The following is a 20,008-nucleotide window of genomic DNA, read 5'->3' on the forward strand; positions in this document are numbered from 1 at the left end:
AACCCTATGAGTGTAATGAGTGTGGCAAGACCTTCAGGCAGATGTCTCAGCTCATAGTTCATCTCAGAACCCACACAGGGGAGAAACCCTATGAGTGCAGTGAGTGTGGAAAGACTTACCGACACAGCTCCCATCTTATTCAACACCGGAGACTGCATAATGGTGAGAAACCATATAAATGTAACGAATGTGGAAAAGCCTTCACTCAGAGTTCCCAACTGATTGACCACCAGAGAACCCATACTGGAGAGAAACCTTACGAATGTAATGAGTGTGGTGAGGCCTTTATTCGGAGTAAAAGTCTTGTTCAGCATCAGGTACTTCACACCGGTAAGAAACCTTACAAGTGTAGTGAATGTGGGAAAGCTTTCTGTTCTAATAGAAATCTTACTGACCATCAGAGAATCCACACTGGTGAGAAGCCTTATGAGTGTAATGAATGTGGCAAAGCCTTCAGTCGGAGTCAGTGTCTTATTCGACATCAGAACCTCCACACTGGGGAAAAGCCATACAAATGTAGTGAATGTGGGAAAGCTTACAATCAGAACGCTCAACTTGTTGACCATGAGCGAATTCATACTGGAGAAAAACCTTTTGAATGTAATGAGTGTGGTAAGGCGTTCAGTCTCAGTAAATGTCTTATTCGACATCAGAGACTTCACACAGGGGAAAAGCCCTATCAATGCAACGAGTGTGGAAAATCCTTCAATCAAAACTCGCACCTCATTATACACCAGAGAATTCATACTGGGGAGAAGCCTTATGAATGTAATGAGTGTGGGAAAGTCTTCAGTTATAGCTCCAGTCTCATGGTCCATCAGAGAACCCATACTGGGGAGAAACCCTATAAATGCAGTGATTGTGGGAAGGCCTTTGGTGACAGCTCACAGCTCACCGTGCATCAGAGAGTCCACACTGGGGAGAAGCCCTATGAGTGTACTGAGTGCGGGAAAGCCTTCAGTCAGCGCTCCACTTTTAATCACCACCAGCGAACTCACACTGGAGACGAGCACTCAGAGCCGGCTCGCGCGTGTTTTTAAGACACAATTTTCCAAGGAACTCTGTATCGAGCTTTTTAATAAGAAGGAAGCTCAATCTGGTGTCTTAAAACTGCTCCTCAAAATGTGCCATTCTCTGCATACTTTCTGGTTGGTCATGAAGGTAGGAAAGTGGGAGTCACAGTGTAATTTTCCCACTGTTAGTAAAGTAACGGCTGTGCATTTCATGTGCTCGTAAGTTCCTTTATACGTTTGTTCATTTTTTTAAATTTAATTTGTTGAGAATTTTGGTTTCTCAGTTATGTATCCCATAATCAGATTGTGTGCTTCTCAAGGACAGAATCTGTGTTTCTTAGTGTACTATATCCCTCTTACGTTTTACCATCTACATAAGTCATTTTCCAAGTCAGATTCATTTTTTCTTTTTCTCGGCAAATTTCTCCCGATATATATTACAGTTATTTTATGTTTATTTTTGAAGGGGAGAGAGACAGCATGAGTGGGAGAGGGGGAGGGGCAGAGAGAGAGGGAGACACAGAATCTGAAGCAGGCTCCAGGCTCTGAGGTGTCAGCACAGAGCCCAAGGTGGGGCTTGAACTCGGGAGCTGTAATATCATGACCTGAGCCTATGTCGGATGCTTAACCAACTGAGCCACCCATGTGCCCCATTCCCATGTAGATTTTAAATATTCTTCTATCATCCAGACTCTCATCACTTGTGTTCCTTACCTATAAAACCTTTTCTTCCTGTTTGCTAATGTATGTTCCTTAGATCTTTCAGATCTGTCTCATCTCCCAAAGGCTTTCTTGAAATTCCTCTTTGTTCTTCTTAAACATCTATTCATTTGACTTCACTGCTTCCAATTAGCTGGTGCAACTGTTGTTAAATTACCTTGTCAATTATTCTCAATGTGTATACTTCCATATCCACTTACTGTAGGCTTTTTGAGGCTAGTTCTGGTATCCATTTCTTTTAGCCTATAGATAATTTTATACAGTAATTTAATAAATAATTTTTAAAAACTCTGCTCTCTAGGTGGACCATCCTTAAATTGGGCGTGATATCCCTTTCTTTGCCCCAGCTAGACTAGAAGCTTCTAATGATGGAAGCGGCATCTCATTGTAGAATATCACATACAGGGGCCTCATTGAGAACTTCTACGTGTACTCCTGGACATCTCACCACTGTTACTTCGTTGTTGGTTTCTAATATTTTATTGTGTTTAGGAGGTTTCCTTCAATTTCTGTTTTTAGAAGAAGCAAGATAGTATAATAGTTAAGAACTGATTTGGGGCCTAGTACTCTAACTCAAATCCTGACTCCATCACTTACTAGGGCGTGTGGCCCTGGGCAAGTCATTTAGCTTCCTTGTGTGTCAGTTCTTCCATCTGTAAACTACAGCTATGGTTGTGAGGGTAAAATTAATTCATAAGTAAGTGTAAGGCATTTAGAACAGCGCTTGGCACATAGTACCCACGATAGCAATTATTATACTTAGAGTTGTTTAATTCTTTTAATTTAAAAACTTTTTATTTATTTTTATTTTTATTTTATAGTTTATTGTCAAGTTGGTTTCTATATATCACCCAGTGCTTATCCCACCCAATGCCCTCCTCCATAACCATCACCCCCTTCCCCTATCTTCCACCCCCATCATCCCTCAGTTTATTCTCAGTATTTAAGAGTCTCTGATGGTTTGTCTCTCTCCCTCTCCTTAACTATTTTTCCCCTTTCTCTCCCCCATGGTCCTCTGTTAAATTTCTCCTGTTCCACTTTTAAGTGCAAACATATGGTATCTGTCCTTCTCTACCTGATGTATTTCACTTAGCACGACACCCTCGAGGTCCATTGATGTTGCTACAAACGGCCAGATTTCATTCTTATTGCCATGTAGTACTCCGTTGTATAGATAAACCACGTCTTCTTGATCCACTCATCAGTTGATGGACATTCAGGCTCTTTCCATGATTTGGCTATTGTAGAAAGTGCCGCTATAACATTGGGGTACATGTGCCCCTGTGCATCAGCACTTCTGTATCCCTTGGGTAGATCCCTAGCAGTGCTATTGCTGGGTCATAGGGGAGTTCTAGTGTTAATTTTTTGAGGAACCGCCACACTGTTTTCCAGAGTGGCTGCACCAGTTTACATTCCCACCAACAGTGTAGGAAGGTGCCCATTTCTCCAAATCCTCACCACCATCTCTAGTCTCCTTCTTTATTTTCTTTTGAAAGAGAGAGACACAGAGTGAGAAGGGGAGGGGCAGAGAGAGAGGGAGACACAGAATCTGAAGCAGGCTGCAGGCTCTGGGCTGTCAGCACAGAGCCAAATGGGGGGCTTGAACTCATGGACTGTGAGATCATGACCTGAGCCGAACGGATGCTTAACCGACTGAGCCACCCAGGCGCCCCTCAAGTTTTTTTAAAAAAAGTGTTGATGTAGGTCCTTTATTCTTTTTGTAATTCATATTTTTTTGACAAGGTTCCAAATGACTTTTCTTGAAGTCCTGGAATAAAATCCACTTGTTTGTAGTGATTTGTTTTTAAATGTAGAGAACCAGATTTAATTTACTAAGGTTTTGCTGGCTTTCCAAAATGTATATGGAAAGTTTATTTCTCTTTTGTTTTAGAAATAGTTTGCATAATACAGGAGTTATTCCTTGAAGGCTGAAAATAGTGGCCAGATTCTTTTTTGAGGAGGAGCTAATTGGGGAGGACAAATCTTTAGCAACGTTTTGATTTCTTCAGTGGTGTACTCTTTAGGTTTCTCCCTCTGTAAATTTTAGAATATATATCTGAAAGTCATTTTTACTGGACTGTTTAAATCGTGGCATAAAGGACTCTCACTTTATTTTAAAAAATTAGTCTGCATTTACACCCAGGAGGTAGTTTAAGTGGTCAGATATGATGGTAAAGGTGCTAGGAGCTGGACACTTACCCTGTTACCTCATATGCACATTATCCTCTTACCTCTTATGCACAAAAATAAAATATATATCTGTACCTCTCCAACCTTAATTATTCAGCTTTTAAATCTAGTAGGAAAGGTCAGGAGACTATGGGTACTAAAAAGTTACTGAGTAAGACCATACTCAGTACCCATTTCTCTACTAGATGTGAGAATTTCTGTTGAGGCATTGACCTCCTGGTGTGCTACAAGAGATACATTCGTGAAAACTTCCACTTCATGAAAATCTCTAGTTGTTAGGGACAAATTGTGAGTATTCACAGGGTAGCTTTTGCTTCATGGAAAAATACATCCATGACCCTAACATCAGGACATTTTCTGGCCTGATGGAGCCTTGTGGAAGCACTTGTTCCAGCGTGGAAAGGAAAGGTGTCATGTCCGCTGTCCCCGGGTAACTAATGGTGCAACTGTTTGACCTAGAATAGGACGATGTCGATATTCCTCACTGTACCACAAGTCTTCCCAGTAATGTACGTACAGGGCCAAGTAAGATGAGGTACAGAACCCCTGTTAAGGCATGTGAATGCTTTATATAAGCGCAGTAAGAGAACTGTATGGTGACCCATCCCTTTTCTGACCTATGGGTCTTCCTCAAGTTTTGCTTGTTGAGGAATTGTTGGCTCATTAAAAAAGAATGTTGTTTTCATTTTAGGTAGCCCAGTCCATTGACTTAAAAAAGTTCCTAGAAATGAATGTACAGGTGACATTTTCTGATCATCTAACAGCCCTTTCCCCCAGATCCCTTCTAGTTGGATTGTCTTCTATGTGGATGATGCTTTTATAGATATTCCGTTTCCCATCCTGGGGCCATATGGATTGTGAATGGAGATGCACCTAGTTATCCAGGATTTGGCGACAGTGAGATCATTAGACAAAGTAATCACAGGACAATATTGCCCTCAGACTGAAGAGGGAGTGGTAACCATCACTTCATGTCAGGGCCATGGGGCACAAATGTTCCCAGTCTTTAGATTGTATACATTAATTATATAGTTTGTGTCCCGTTTGGGGCAAAATTGAAAAATGCTATCTCCCTTTACTGAGACTTTATGTTGCTGTCTATGTCTGTGACAGTCTATGTTGCTTCCCAAGGGTGGAGGGGCCAGAACAAATGCAATTACATCACAACTAGAGCAGCCCTGCCAAGTCATAGAGCATGTCCTGATGTCAAGAAGGCACCACCAATGAAACTCCCCAGTCAGCATATAGGCTGCTTTGGCAGTGAGCAAAACTTAATGACACTCAGGCTTTCCCTTGGGAACCACAACACTGGTGCCCGTAGGATTTGAGATGTAGGCAGTCTATTACAGGGACCATTTATGGAAGAGGTGGCCATGACAGCTGCCATGGTGCTAAATATAAAACCACTAACAACTGGATTCTCTGAACTGTATGTTTATTAGGGACATCTATCCTAACGAGCACTGGAGCAATGAAATAGTTGTGGTTTTTCTTTAAGAAACCTTAGCCTCGTGGGAAAAACTAGACAAGCCACCTCATCTCAGGGGTTCCCTAAGTATTCCTCTGACTGAACCTGTGGGATACTTGAACAGTAGGATCAGGAACTGGGCAGTTCCAACCATCTACAAGAATAAGAGAAGTCGTACATCTCGTCAGGGGCCTCTGAGTTTTCCAGAGCAATATGCTAGAGCAAAAGTTAATGAACAGTTTGTACTGAGGCAGAAGTAAAGGTGGGCCCCTACCTGCCCTGTCCCAAACAAGAAGCTTTATGCATTCATCTATCAATAGCACATATTTATTTATTCATCTATCAATAAACACAGATTGCTTCCATATCTTGGCTATTGTAAATAATGCTACAGCTAACATAGGGGTGCATATATCACTTGAAGTGAAGTATCTTGATCCTTTCTAAAACCCTGAGAGACCTATCCTCAGATAGATTGTGAATTTCCAAAGGGAAGCATTGCATTATCACTATTTTGACCAGTAAAGTGAGACCTGAATAATTGGATATTGACTTCATTTACCCAAATAGGAGTTGGAATTTTCTTTAGCTGGCAAATGTCATGATAAAGATGGAAAATTGCTGAATATTTAGGCAATTGTGACCCTCGAAATACCGTTTCTGAACAGATATATATCATTTTGGACTGAGTGAATAGATTTTGTCAGACTCTATTGTGTCAGATTGTGTCGTTTGTGAACGAGAGGCACTAAAATTTGTATTTTATTAATACATTATCTTTGAGAGAGAATGTGCACTAGCAGCGGAGGATCACAGAGAGAGAATCCCAACCAGGCTCCACATTGACAGTACAGAACCCAATGTGGGGCTTAATCCCATGAACTGTGAGATCATGACCTGAGCTGAAATCAAGAGTCAGATGCTTGGGGTGCCTGGGTGGCTCAGTTGGTTAAGTGTCCAACTTTGGCTCAGATCATAGTTCATGAGTTCAAGCCCTGCATCGGGCTGCCTGCTGTCAACACAGATCCCACTTCAGATCCTTTCTCCCCCATCTCTGCCCCTCCTCTGTTCTCAAAAATAAGTAAACATTTAAATAATATATATATATATATATATATATATATATATATATATATATGCTTAATTGATGGAGCCACCCAGTCACCCTGTAACTTGTATTTTTAACATGGGTCCAAGGGATTCTCATATTTTCTAAAATTTGAGAACAACTGGGCTAGAATATTGAGTAATCATCACTCCTGGGACCAAACATGGAGTTACCATCTTGACTCAGAATTAATGACCCCTCCCTCAAATAAAAGAATACATGAAAAAGCTAGACTTAATTGGTTTTAATGGTCTTAATGTACATGAATATTTTTCTTGAGTGTTTTCTGATATGGTGACAATGGTGTCATGGACCTGAGTTCTACTTTCAGGATCAACTGGGGGGTGTGAACTTGTGTAAGTCTTATCATTCTCTGAATCTCGTTTTCTCAGTCTTCTCCTTGAAATGTGGCAGGGTTGTTGTTCCACCTACATGAGCTAATGGATAAGAGCTCCTGGTACACTTTTATCCCAACTCCCTGTTTGACATTTCCACTTGGATGGAAATGTTGACGTCTCTCACTTAACACATCCAAAACAAAACTATTGATCCTTCTCCCTAAAACCATTCTTCTTTCAGACTACTCTATTTCTAAAAGGCAAAATTACTCTGGCTGCTTACCTTAGTGACGTAGAGTCATCCATAAACAACAAGCAATTCATTAGCAAATCCTTTTGACCATGCCTTCGAAATATAGTTGATTATTGAACACAGGTTTGAATGGGACCACTTATATGTGGGTGTTTTTTTTCCCAATAAATTTACCGGGAAACCTTGGTGGTGTAGGGCAATTTGAGAAAACTCACAGAAGGACCGTGTCGCCTAGGAATGAAAAAAAAAAATTAAGGTATTATTGTAAGAATTCAGTACTTAATACATATAACCTACGGAAGTATGAATTGACTTATCTGTAAGCCTTCTAATCAACATGCTTAACACTAGTCAAAAGTGATATGTGGATGTTTTACTGCACAGGGTCATTGTCCCTAACCCCTGCATTGTTCAAATATCAGCTTTATGCACAGAACCATTTCTTGTCACCTCCATCATTTCCAAACTAACCCAAGCCGTCATCGTTTCTCATCTGGAATACCACAATAGCGTCTTAATCTCCCAGCTTCTACTCTCACCACCTACAGACTGTTCCCAATAGAACAGCCAAAGCAAATGTTTTTGTTTTTGTTTTGTTTTTTTGAGAGACAGAAAGACAGTGCAAGTAGGGGAGGGTCAGAGAGAGAGGGAGATACAGAATCTGAAGCAGGCTCCAGGCTCTAGGCTCGGAGCTGTCAGCACAGAGCCCGACGCGGGGCTTAAACCCATGAACCTGAGTTGGAGCCAGATGCTTAACCAACTGAGCCACCCAGGCGCCCCCAAAGGAAATGTTTAAAATGTTATGTCTGCTACTGAAATTTCCATGTCAGGTTTTTGTCAGAATGACCAGGGACTACCAGCAAAAAACATTCACAGAATTTGTGGGAACAAGTTTCTTGCCTTCTTTTGTATCTAATATCTAATAAACCTTGAATATGTGGCAAGAGAAGAAAAAGGTAAGGTCATGTCACTCCTTGGTTCCAAAACCCTCCAATATTATTCCTGACTATCCAAAGTCCTTATGGTCTATAAGGACTGAAGTGTGTGCCCCACCCTCCCTCTCAATTACAAGGCCTTTGCTCCTGATGGTCCCTTTGCTAGGACTACTCTTCCCCCAGATGTATTTATTTATCATTGCATCCCTTGACTCGAAAGTAAGCCTCAGGATGCAGCGAGTTCATTTTCTTCACTATCTCATCTGCAGTTTCTAAAACAGTGACCTAGTAGGCACCCAATACGTATTTTTATTCGCTGCCGGTAAGCGGTAACTGGACCTGGCTTTGAGGCTGCAAGGCTCGGGATCCGTGGAAGGAAAGATGACTGTGACTTCAGGGAGCCTCTGGGATGGAGAAGGGCTTCTCAACCGATTGGTTCCTCTTCCCGCCCTAACCAAGTCTCTTTCCCTGGCTCCACCCCTTTTAGTGCCTTCTAGATTTAAGGGTCTTTACTCTCCAAGCCCTTTCCCCCTCCCAGCCAATGGGAGGGCAAAAAGCTGGGCGGGAGGCGGGGCAAGAGGCCTCCGGGCACAGAGATGCGGAAACCTCCAGGTGCCTAGAAGGGCCGGAGGGTGAGCACCGGCGTTAGTGGGCGGCGGTGACGCAGTTCCTTCTCCGCTGTGTTGCAAGACCGGGTCGGGCGCTGTCGGTGAGGGGTATGTGGCGGCCCGGCGTCGGGGCTCGCTCCGCGTCCTGGGGGAGGGTGGGGTCGCCGCCCGGGAGCCGGGCCTCCTTCCTGGCAGCACGACTCGGCGACAGGGAGGAGGTGTCTCCTTGGGAAGTCGTGGGCCTCTCCGTGGGCCTCTCCGTCCCCTCGTTCGGTGCCGCCCCTTTGTCCGGGGCCGCCTCTCTCACCCGCGTAGCCGCTCGCTCTGACAGAGCTGGTAGAGGTTGCCGAACTTTGTCACCCCCGCGCCGCGTCAGCAGGCTACCCTGGCCGTAGCAGAGGGGATCCCAGCCAGGCTCGAAGGACTCCTCACGACCTCTTCCACCCGGATTTGAATCAGAGCACCGGTCCAGCCCCCGCTGTGTTCCCAGGGAAGAAAGGAGCTCGAGAGAGGAGGACAAGGTTTTGCCCAAGGTTGCTCGCTCATTCATTCACTCACTCACTCAGCAAATCCTTATGGAGCACCTACCCCTAGATGCGGGGTCCTGTGGTTACAGTTGTGGACAAAACGGTGGTAGGGAAGAAATGGAAGAACCCTGAGGGTTAGAAGCCGAGCCTGAGAATCTGGAGGGGGTGAAAACACAAAACAGATTGTGAGGCTAGGAGTTCCAAGAAATAGGGAATTGTTCAAAACCAGGAAACAAGAAAACATTCTCCTCTTATCCTTCCTTGAAAGGCTTCGTTTTTCTCTCTAAAGATACTCGACTCAGCAAAGTTCCCTTCTCCTCCCTGTGCTGCGAACGCTTGCTGGAAAAAGCTGGATGGCCGTTGGAATGCATTTTGCAGTTAGAGAAGAATATGGGGACTTTTAGACATCAAGCAGAACAAGCGAAAGGGAGCAACGGTGGTTTGGTACAATGAGGGTTACTTTCAGACACGGATTTGGCTCTCACCTGCCACACAACCTTTGGCAAGTCATTCAACCTCTGGGAGCTTCATTTCCTCATCTTCAGGATGGAACTTATCATCCTTACTGCTCACAGTTCTGCGGGACTGTGAAGGGAAAGGAAGTTGCCCAGGTACGTGACTCTGCCCTGAGTGTCCACTTGGAGTTGAGCTCTCAGAGACCTCAATCATTTCCATCTGTTTACAGTGACTGAACATCCCATTAGGAACTTCCTCACCAAACCCAAGCAAGAGATCAGGCGAGATTTGTCCTGGGCAGATCTTTGGAGTGAGGCTGTCTGTGCTGGCCAGGTGAGACCTATACTTTGAAATTTGTTATCTGGGGACAGGAATCCTACATGGTAGAGAAAGGAGGCCACAGCTGAAAGGGAGCGTTTCTGGATGGCTGTTTAGTGAGGAGGAAAGAAGCAGAGAAGTGGGAGTTAGGGAGGAACCTTAAGGAGTAGAGTCTGGGAGGAAAGGTAATATAGTTGACCTCAAATTTGGTTGTCAGGACACTTTGACTTGAGTCGCAGCTTTTTTCTAAGTTTCAGTTTCCCCATCACTACATTTTAATATAGGACACCAGGAGGTCTGGATGATTCATTCTAGCTCTGGTGTTCTGAGAATCTCTGACTCGGTCAGTTTCTTAGGGCGTTGGGGCCCCTGGATAGCCCCACTGACACAGCATTGCCAGGATTGCAAATATTTTGTCAGGGTGTTCAGACAGTTAGGAAGCACAAAAGGGATGAACAAGTGGAGGTCAGACGCAAGTCTCAACCATCCCTACACCCTGATGGAATCAGAATCTTGAACTTGTTTAACATTTCAAATCATGTAGCTTTTTCTTAGCCCTCCTTGTGCTAAGATCCACATATGAATACCATGGGCCTTGCTCTCTGGGGCTTAGAGCTAAATGTTTACTTGTGAGGAGGAGTGATACAGGCTTACACCCAATTAATTCTAGTATAAGGCAACTCTAGTTTATGTTACAGATTTGTTAAGGTGTTTTCTCAAAGTACAGAAATTTCTATATGGTAAAATCTACCCAATTTGGCCATGAGGTCAGGCTTTGTTTAATGTTTAAGGCACGAGCCTTTTTCCTCCTGAGAACAAGTAGTTCCTCTGGTATTTTCTCCCAGTTCTTTTATTTTTTTTCCTTTCAGTTAAAAAAAATTGTTTTATTTATTTTTGAGCGAGAGAGAGTGGGGGAGGGGCAGGGACAGAGCTGGACAGAGGATCTGAATTGGGCTCTGTGCTGACAGCAGTGAGCCTAATGCGGGGCTTGAACTCACAGACCTATTATATGCCTGGAACTGTGCTAGATACTGGGAAGACAAAGGTGAACAAAATGGACAGAATGCCCGCCATCATGAAACAGTGTGAGAATGTAATCTCCCACTTATTTCTAAGTTCGCTGGCCCTGTGCCAGGCATTTCCCATTTCCTTCTGAGGAAACAATTCCTTCCTCTTCTGGGGCTCAGCCAAAAAGGCACCTTTCCCCGAGCATTCCTGGTCCCAGTAAATCACTCCCTCCCCTAGCCCCCTTCACCTCCTGATTGGGTACTTAATAAATTTTAATGTAGTCTCTTCGTTTTTTGCCATTTACTCTATTGTAAGCTCCTTAAAGGTAGGTGTGATACTTTATGCTTACATGAGCGTGCTTTTTGTTTTGCCATGACAAAATTCTATAGACTGGGCAATTTTAACAAGAGACGTTCCTTTTCTCACAGTTGTGCAGCCTGGAAGCCCAAAATTAAGGTGACCACCTGGTTCAGTTTCTGGTAAGGACTTAGGACTCTCTTCCTGGCTTAGAGATGGCCGCCTTCTTATTGTGTGCTCATATGGCTGTCCTCAGTTTGTTGGGGGGAGAGGAGGTAGGGGTAGAAACAAAAGTGAGCTCCCACTTATGTCTTATTAAAAGGATACACTAAGGGCACCTGGGTGGCTCAGTCGGTTAAGCGTCCGGCTTCAGCTTAGGTCATGATCTCACAGTTCGTGAGTTCGAGCCCTGCGTCGGGCTCTGTGCTGACAGCTCAGAGCCTGGAGCCTGCTTCGGATTCTGTGTCTCCCTCTCTCTCTGCCTTTCCTTTGCTCACGCTCTGTCTCTCTGTCTCTCAAAAATCAATAAACATAAAAAAAAAAAAACACTAATCCTGTCAGATCAAGACTCCACTCTTATGATTTTGTTTAATCTTAATTACCTCCTTAGAGGTCACATTGGGGATTAGCCATGTAAATACCTGGCTATTAACATTTTCTATGGACACCTCTTGCTTCAAGGCCACAAGAGTGATCTTTTCCCTAGCAGTCTTGAACAATAGAACAGTTATGACACTGACTGACTGGGAAGCTTCAGGTCAGTCATGCCTGGAAACGAGACCTGCTGGAGCTGGCCTCAAGGCATTGTCTCATTCAGAATCTCTGAAATCCTGTGTTCTAGTAGTTATGGGAATCCGTTCCTCTAATGTCATTTCCCAGCCTTTCATAAGTAATACTTAAAGAATTTAAAAATACAAGTTAGCAGAACACAGTTAGCTTAGCAAGTTGAGAGGCCTCAATAACAGTAAGTATATAAATTTACCCACCTCTTCATCCAGCCATTCATTCATACTACTGAGAATATGTATTTTATATTTTTAGTTTGTATTTTTCTCCTTTTCTGCAATAATGCTTTGAAAAATGTTCCCTGTTAGATCCAAAACGGAGATGTGTACAGAGTAGGATGCTCAATAATTACTACTTTAAGACATGTTTGAAGAAAAGAGTTTGAGAAGATTCCAAATGGAAAAGCAACTCAGAAAGAACCATCAGCTTTCTCAGGGAGAATTCTGGAAGTGGCTTCACTTACTGTCTGGCTCTGCTTTGCAGGCCCCTAGCTTCTCACTGATATTCTTCCTGTTTGATTGGGAGAGGTAGTGGCAGCTGGATGTGCTTCAGGATCCTGATAAGAGTCCACCTCCCTACTGTCATTTTCTCTGCCTCCCCTTTATACTTGGGCACAAGTTTGTATGTGTGTGTTCCTTGTACGGCATTAGTGGCACCTAGCTTCCTGAGATATGAACTCTAGGAGGTTCTCTTCCTTTCTTGCTGGTCTTGAGCACTCACCACTGGACAACTGGAGAGTGTGACTCAGCTTATCACAAAGCTATGAGACAATGGAAACTGGTCAAACTTTTATGAAAAGCAAAGGCGGTACTGCAAAACAATTTCACACCTTCTGACTCAATAACTCACCTGTGGAACTTTTATCCTAGGCCTGTATTTCAGGAGGAAGAAAACATTGTTTAAAGTGATCATGATAGGGAGTCCTGGGTGGCTCAGTCAGCTAAGTGTCTGACTCTTGGTTTCTGCTCAGGTCATGATCTCTCAATTTGTGGGAATGAGCCCCAAGTTGGATTCTATGCTGACAGCATGGAGCCTGCTTCAGATTCTCTGTCTCCCTCACTGTCCGCCCCTTCCCCACAATTTATTTTTCTCTCAAAAAGAAAATAAAAAAAAGTGATCATAATAGCATTACTAATAGTGGTTAAATCTCAGAGAACAATAGAAATGTGTGACGCTAGCAGAATTATAGGTAAATTATAATGAATTCAATTGGCAGTGTATGATATAGTCACAAAATGATCTTGTGACAATTAAATAGCAATGTGTATGATTACATATGAAAACTTGGAGAAGTCAGATGCATAATTATATCTACCATATATTTGTGAGTATATGACTATAAACACGGACAAGTCTGGAAAGGAACATGGTAAAGGAACATGAATTATGTGTTTGTATCATGCAGTCATCTTTCTGTTTTCTTTTATGACCCAGTCCTCTCCAGATTTGAGATATGTGAGGGTTACCCAAGTTTCATGGTAAATTCTTTGGGAAGTTCCTGCTCATTCATGACATGGGTTTCATGTATTGGCGCCTTTTGGTTGTGCCATCTCCTACTTTCACCCTTTCATCACTACTAGATACTTTACCATTATACCATGCAAGGTCTTATCAGAGTTTCCCCTGCCATATTTTAGCTCACCTGTTCCCCAACTCAGCCTTTGAGGTTCACACAGTAGATTGAGTGATAGTTTGTCAGAGTGGTAGCTTGGTGAGAAGCAGAACGAGCACATGTGGCTAGATTCAGCTACAGAGCAGTCCCGACAAAGTAGGCTATGGCGTGACTAGGCTCCAGAAGGCTCCGGTATTGGAAGAACGGTGTTACCCCTTATTAAGACAGGTCTTAACAAGAGGGATGTATATCGGGGCCTTAGGTTCATACTTGGACTTAGAGCGAAAGATAAAATCTTAGTCATACCCCAAGACCTTCCCCGTTGCTGATCATTAAAACACTTCTTGAGCATCCATTTTGTGCCAGCCACTATATCATTGGTATTAGGGGCATAGGTCAGCAAGAACTAAAAACCAGACTGTTTTTGAAGAGCTAATGCACTGATATTTCAGTTCATTTTGTCTGGGGACCAGATGAGGAGTTAGATGGCTCCAATTCTGGGAGTAGAGTATAATACAGGATGGAAACCAGGGTGGATTTTATATTACTCATTTCTTATCCCGATTCTGGACCCCTTGGGCTCTTGTCCTGTCTTCTCATAAGCCTTTACCTCAGGCTCTGGGTCTACCCTTATTTTTGTCATCTTATTTGTGATCAGTTCTCTTTGACTTGGAACATTTCCTCTTCCATGTGAGGCCCTGTGATCTACCACATCCTGTTATCTTTGGATAATTCTCCTTCCTCTAGTATAGAGAACAGGTGACATGTGCAATTTCTCTTTCTTCTGTCAGATGGTGAAACTGTGACTGAGGAGATGTTGATTCCAGAGTATCATTCCTGAAAAGTCATAATCTCACACTTTCAAGAGACCCCCACGGAGGTGTTGCCAGGGAAGTCAAAATTTAGAAGCCTCCTCTGAAAGGAAAGAGAAGACTCAAGAGATCGATGTGATGCTTCAGGCAAGGGAAAATGAGAAGAAAGACCAGAAACTTCAGACATAAGACAGTTAAAGATAATAAAACACTTAAAGAAGTTAGTGAGCAAGAATCTGAAAAAGATAGAAGTCAATGCTTGGATACTGCAATGAACATGAAAATTCATGCTGAAAAGAGACAGTATGTATGTACTGAGTGTGGGAAAGCCTTTAGTCAGAGTGCAAATCTTACAGTACATGAGAGGATCCACACAGGAGAGAAACCCTATAAGTGTAAAGAGTGTGGGAAAGCCTTCAGTCATAGCTCCAACCTTGTTGTTCATCGGAGAATCCACACTGGACTAAAGCCTTACACGTGCAGTGACTGTGGGAAATCTTTCAGTGGTAAGTCACACCTCATACGGCACCAGGGAATCCATAGTGGGGAGAAAACTTATGAATGTAAGGAGTGTGGGAAAGCCTTTAGTCGGAGTTCAGGTCTTATTTCACATCACAGAGTTCACACTGGGGAGAAGCCCTACACTTGCATTGAGTGTGGGAAAGCCTTTAGCCGTAGTTCAAACCTTACTCAACATCAGAGAATGCACAAAGGAAAAAAAGTTTACAAGTGTAAGGAATGTGGGAAAATATGTGTTTCTAATACAAAGATTATGGACCATCAAAGAATTCACACAGGAGAGAAGCCTTACGAGTGTGATGAGTGTGGAAAAGCTTTCATTTTAAGGAAGACCCTTACTGAACATCAGAGACTTCACCGTAGAGAGAAACCTTACAAATGTAATGAATGTGGGAAAGCTTTTACATCGAATCGAAACCTTATTGATCATCAGCGAGTTCACACTGGCGAGAAACCCTATGAATGTAATGAATGTGGAAAAACCTTCAGACAGACTTCTCAAGTTATTCTGCATTTGAGAACCCACACTAAGGAGAAACCCTATAAATGTTGTGAGTGTGGGAAAGCCTACCGTTACAGCTCACAGCTTATTCAACACCAGAGAAAACATAACGAGGAGAAGGAAACCTCATAAATAACACGTATTTTGGGTAGTAGGCATAACTGTTCCTTTTTGGAAAAGCAGGTGTTCATTATTATCAACCTTAATTCAATTGCTGAGACTCCATACAGAGGAAGTTACCAGAGGTAGACAAAGATTAAGAGGGATATTCATGCCACCGTCATATATAACTGAAGGAAGAGAATTAGATTTTCAGTAATACAGGGTTTAGATGAATAATGGTCTATCCACATGATGGTTCTGCAGCAATTATGAACATTTTTAAAGAATGTTTAATGCCATGGGGGAAATTATTTGTATAAAATGGAAGATAAAGGAAAAACAAGTTTGATCCCCCCCAAAAAATTTACGTATAGAAGAAAAATAAGACTTAAATTAATACCAAACCAAATGTTAACAGTGATTATTATTGGGTAATAGGACTATAGGCGACTTCTATTTTCTTCTGTATACTTTTCTATGCTTTTTAAAGACTTTTGCACAACGAGAATGTACTACTTTTATATTCAGGAAAGTACAGTATTTTTTAAATGCAATGAGTACATGCTCATTTTCACTCAGCAGTGTTAGGAAGGTGCGTAGAACATAGACCCTAAACTCATGGGACTCCACCCTAATACTGGCACTCAGTAGCAGTGGAGCCATGAGGAAGTCATTTCCTTTTAGAGCCTATTTCCTGTTTGTTAAGTCATAAACACTAGTTATCGGTCTTTTGCAGTTTTAAAATAAGCTGACTTTACAGGTTGTCAACATGATGTATAATCCACTTACGTAATCACTGTTAGGTTACAAGAACAGCAAAAAGTCACTACATTCTCGCCCATAGTTGAAGAAGGATCTGCAGAAAATAGAGACTTCATTTGTTCAACATATATCTACAAAACCAGAAAAAAATATTCTCTTATGAAATCGAAACCATTGCAGGTTCATAACCTGTAAAGATGTAGTCAGCATAATCTAAAACTAGGGAAAGACACTGCCTTCTCATTTATGTACAATTTAGTAGCCAAAAGTGTGGATTTTGGGATCAGAGATGAGTTCGGATCCCATATTTGCCACATACTAGCTTGTCAGTTTTGAACAAATTGTTTAACTGCTCTGAGCCTTCAACTTATCTGTAAAAAGGAAGTAACTGCCTATCTCCAGGGTTGTGAAGATTTAATGAGATAATGCACGTACTGTGTGACAAGGCTAGCACATAGTAAATGAAAATAGCTTAAGTATGGGACATTGGAGCAGTGTTTCTAAACACGTAGAGTGATTCAGAAAACCTTTATCTAGCAGCACTTAGGACATTTTCAGGTATAATGAACACAGTGTCAAGTACTAGTAGCTAAAACCTTAAGAACATTGATTATTATGGGGAAGGCTGGAGGTAAGCAGTTCCAAATTTAGTTTGGCAACTGAGCAGTTCACAAAACCTAAGTTTTAACCCCATAATTTTCAGTACATTGGCTTTCATTTTTGGAGCCTCCTGGTAGTAACGTGTAAGCTCTTCTCTTCACACAACTCTTTCAAAGTCAGGAAGTGAGGAAAGGAACTGAGGCTTTCGGATCTGTTTGCTTTCTCCCTCTTATCGTTGAGAAAAACCTTTCTCAAAAGAAGGGAGAGATGCTACGCAGTGAGTACTATAGGAGCTCACTACCTTCCTCTTGTCTGTCTTTATGTCTGGTCCTTTGAGAAGGCCTTAACCCATTTTCAACCAGCATTTTAAACCTTTAAGACCTTAGCTCAAAAATCCATGTGGGAATACTTAGGATCTGAATCCCTAAGCCTAATGCCACTTGTCTTATGCATGTAGTGAAATATTGTTATCCCGTAACATTTGTACAAGAAAATTGCATCTCATTGAGGTTAGGTGACTGGCTAGTTAGTGATTGGAATGAGGATTTGAACTCAGATCTGAGTGTTAAGTCCATGGTTTCTTCATTATACCAAAGTGCCTCTGCCCGCCATGCTGGTTCGGTACGTGAGTGGGAGACCAGTTGGGATTCTCCCGAATAGCCACCTCTATGAAAGGTAATTGTATCTGGATACTTACTTGATCATGGTTTCATAAGGAAGGTGCTATCTGACTCCTCTGAGTTTGACTTATGGTTTATCTCTGCACCTTGTAATTTAGTTTAAGGATTATATATTTCTGCCTTGCTGTTACTGTAGAGAAAGAAGCAAAAGGTTGTGAAGGGTCTAGTTGTGTGAAAATGGATTGTTTGGTTTTGTCCTATTTTGATATGAGGGTGGCTTACGTGCAATTGTGTGATGAAATTGTCCCTTTTTGCATAGTTATTCAAAACAAAGTTTGGAGGCTCTGGAATGGATTTGCTGCATTCCAGGGCTAGAAATGTTGGGTAGGCACTTCCCTGAGAGTCTGGGTGGACGCGAGTAGAGTAACCTACATGGGGCAGTGGGTTACGCTACGATAGCAGTAAAGGTCCTTCCATCATTTCCCCTTGTCACGTGTCCTTTTAAAATTAAAGGAGATGTTTGTGATTAGTATTCCATGCCTTCTGTCATGTCACCATCCTCACCTGCTGATTACCTATGTGGGAACTCCCCATGACTAGTGGCTGCTGGCTGTCACAACTAAGAAAACAGGCCATTGGCTTCGTGTGTGCCTGTCAGAGGTTATGTTCTGAGCATTTGTCATTACTGAGCAGAGTTGTTGATGGCTTCTTTGTTACTGCGCAGGTACTTTCTGACCGAAACATTTTCCTGTTACTGTGTCATAGGGCCCGAGATTCTTTTGTCTGATAGGCTTTCTTTTTCATCTTAAATGATTTTGTGATCTTCAAGAGTGAATACCTTCTGGAAGGATACTGTGTCACCTCAAACCTAGCGATCTGAACACAGATCTTCACGTTTCTCATCCCAGGCAAGCTATGGTAATAGACCCTCACCCATTTTCTAGGCTGATTCTTGTCTTAGGCTGTTGATAAGTGGTCCCCATACCCTTCCAGATAAATATTCTGCAATATAAGTTGAACTGATCATCTACCTTCCTCCAGGGACTTTTTCAAGACTGCCAGCTGTTTACTTCAGTCAGAGTTTAATTATGAAGTTCTTACCACACTCTCAGACCTTTTCATGGTACATCCTAGATTCAGGGTCTCTTTGTGTTTTTTCCAGCTTCTGGTGCTATGGTTGTTGCTTAATAGCAATGCTTCCTCTGCGGCCCCTCAATGGTTAGTTTTTGTCTCCCTCAACCCATTTGCCTGTTGTTACAGCCATTTCTTCTGATTTTCCATTAAAAAAAAAAAAACCCAGCTCTTTTTTGAAATCTACATCACTAAGCTACTGTGTATTACCCATCCCTGTTTTTATTATCTGCTGGCTTTCTGTGTGCTCACACTTACTCATGCATGTTTTTAGTATCCAGAATATTTCTGAGGAATATGTAGAGGTCATATTTATAGCCACAGACATCCTGGCTGTGTAGAATTGCTCTTGTGTGGAATAGAAATATATATGTCTCCTTTTAGTTGAGAAACTATGGAAATAAAATTTCATTTTATATAGCCTTGATTAAAGGGAAATGTGAAAGATAAAGAATTCTGCATAGAGAGGAGAAAATTCCCTAGGCTTAGAGAGATTTTTTATTGATGGTGTATACTATATTAGGTCTTACTTGGAACCAAGAAGAAAAAACCCAAAAGGACTTTAAATAGCTAAATAATTTTGTTGCATTTAAATCCCATAACACCAAATTTCATGTTTGCTCTGTATTCTCAGTGATAGACTTCCTTTTCTTATTTTTGTACTAACTATAAACAATTCAGTTTAATGTAAATAGTATGCTCATATTGTTCGATTGTTTTTAGAAACTAGACTGTCTTTAGTCACCTATGATGTTAGAAAACTGTTTTTGCAGGACATAGTTATAAAGTCTCCAATAAATCTGTTATTTACTTGTTAGAAATATCACTGAATTTTTTTTCTTGTTGCTTCCTTGGTTCGGAGTGGGAAGAAAACAGTTTAATTTGCTTTTCTTTAAGCAGCTGTTTTTGGAATGAAGTGATTTAGCTTGTTTCTGACTTAAACACACCATGAAGCTTGTTATTTTCATAGTCATATTACAGAAATGAGAGCTCTGTAGCCAATATAAAGTGTCCTTTCTCTGGCCTCACCTGTGTCTGAAATCTGTACTGTTAGGTAGACCTCAGATGGGTGTATAAAACCAGCCATGTTCCTTGAAGGCCATTTCTGCTCCAGAAAATAGGCTCTTGAGGGAGTATAAAGGTGATGGCAGGCTCCTTTCTGGGCAACACAGATGCAGGACCTGACTAGTTCCCACTCCTACTGACATTTAAATGCACCTGGCACAGTTTGGCCACAGGGACTGTAGACATGCAAAAGGTGTAACCAGTCTCTGAAACTAAGACCTATGAATTCCGAATCTGGGAGGTAACAGCACGCATACA

The 20,008-nt window shown here is 42.0% G+C and overlaps 2 protein-coding genes across 7 annotated transcripts in view; both read left to right on the forward strand.

Annotated features, from left to right (window-relative positions):
- ZKSCAN7 (zinc finger with KRAB and SCAN domains 7) overlaps positions 1-1,283 on the forward strand; it is a 7,073-nt gene extending 5,790 nt beyond the window's left edge. The window contains exon 4 of the mRNA XM_029938785.1: positions 5-1,283. Within this exon, the coding sequence (XP_029794645.1) occupies positions 5-1,040 (1,036 nt within the window). The 3' untranslated portion in view covers positions 1,041-1,283. The remainder of the gene's footprint in view (positions 1-4) is intronic.
- Positions 1,284-8,717: 7,434 nt separating this feature from the next.
- Positions 8,718-19,508, forward strand: ZNF660 (zinc finger protein 660). 6 transcript variants are annotated; one of them, XM_029940521.1, is made up of 3 exons: positions 8,718-8,741; positions 9,450-9,949; positions 14,429-19,508. In XM_029940521.1, the coding sequence occupies exon 3, from the start codon at positions 14,607-14,609 to the stop codon at positions 15,600-15,602; it is 996 nt and encodes a 331-aa protein (XP_029796381.1). In that variant the 5' UTR covers positions 8,718-8,741; positions 9,450-9,949; positions 14,429-14,606; the 3' UTR covers positions 15,603-19,508. The 6 variants fall into 6 exon arrangements, with proteins under 6 accessions (XP_029796381.1, XP_029796376.1, XP_029796378.1 ...); XM_029940516.1 differs by lacking the exon at positions 8,718-8,741 and adding an exon at positions 11,371-11,421 and having other exon boundaries at positions 8,748-9,949; XM_029940518.1 differs by lacking the exon at positions 8,718-8,741 and having other exon boundaries at positions 8,748-9,771; positions 9,846-9,949.
- The last annotated feature ends 500 nt before the right edge of the window (positions 19,509-20,008 follow it).

The sequence above is a fragment of the Suricata suricatta genome, chromosome 5 (assembly GCF_006229205.1).
Source record: "Suricata suricatta isolate VVHF042 chromosome 5, meerkat_22Aug2017_6uvM2_HiC, whole genome shotgun sequence".
Classification (NCBI taxonomy): Eukaryota; Metazoa; Chordata; class Mammalia; order Carnivora; family Herpestidae; genus Suricata; species Suricata suricatta.

Bases quoted from the DNA above. Each gene is read 5' to 3' on its own strand.
- ZNF660 (XM_029940521.1), top strand. From the start codon at position 14,607: ATGAGAAGAAAGACCAGAAACTTCAGACATAAGACAGTTAAAGATAAT.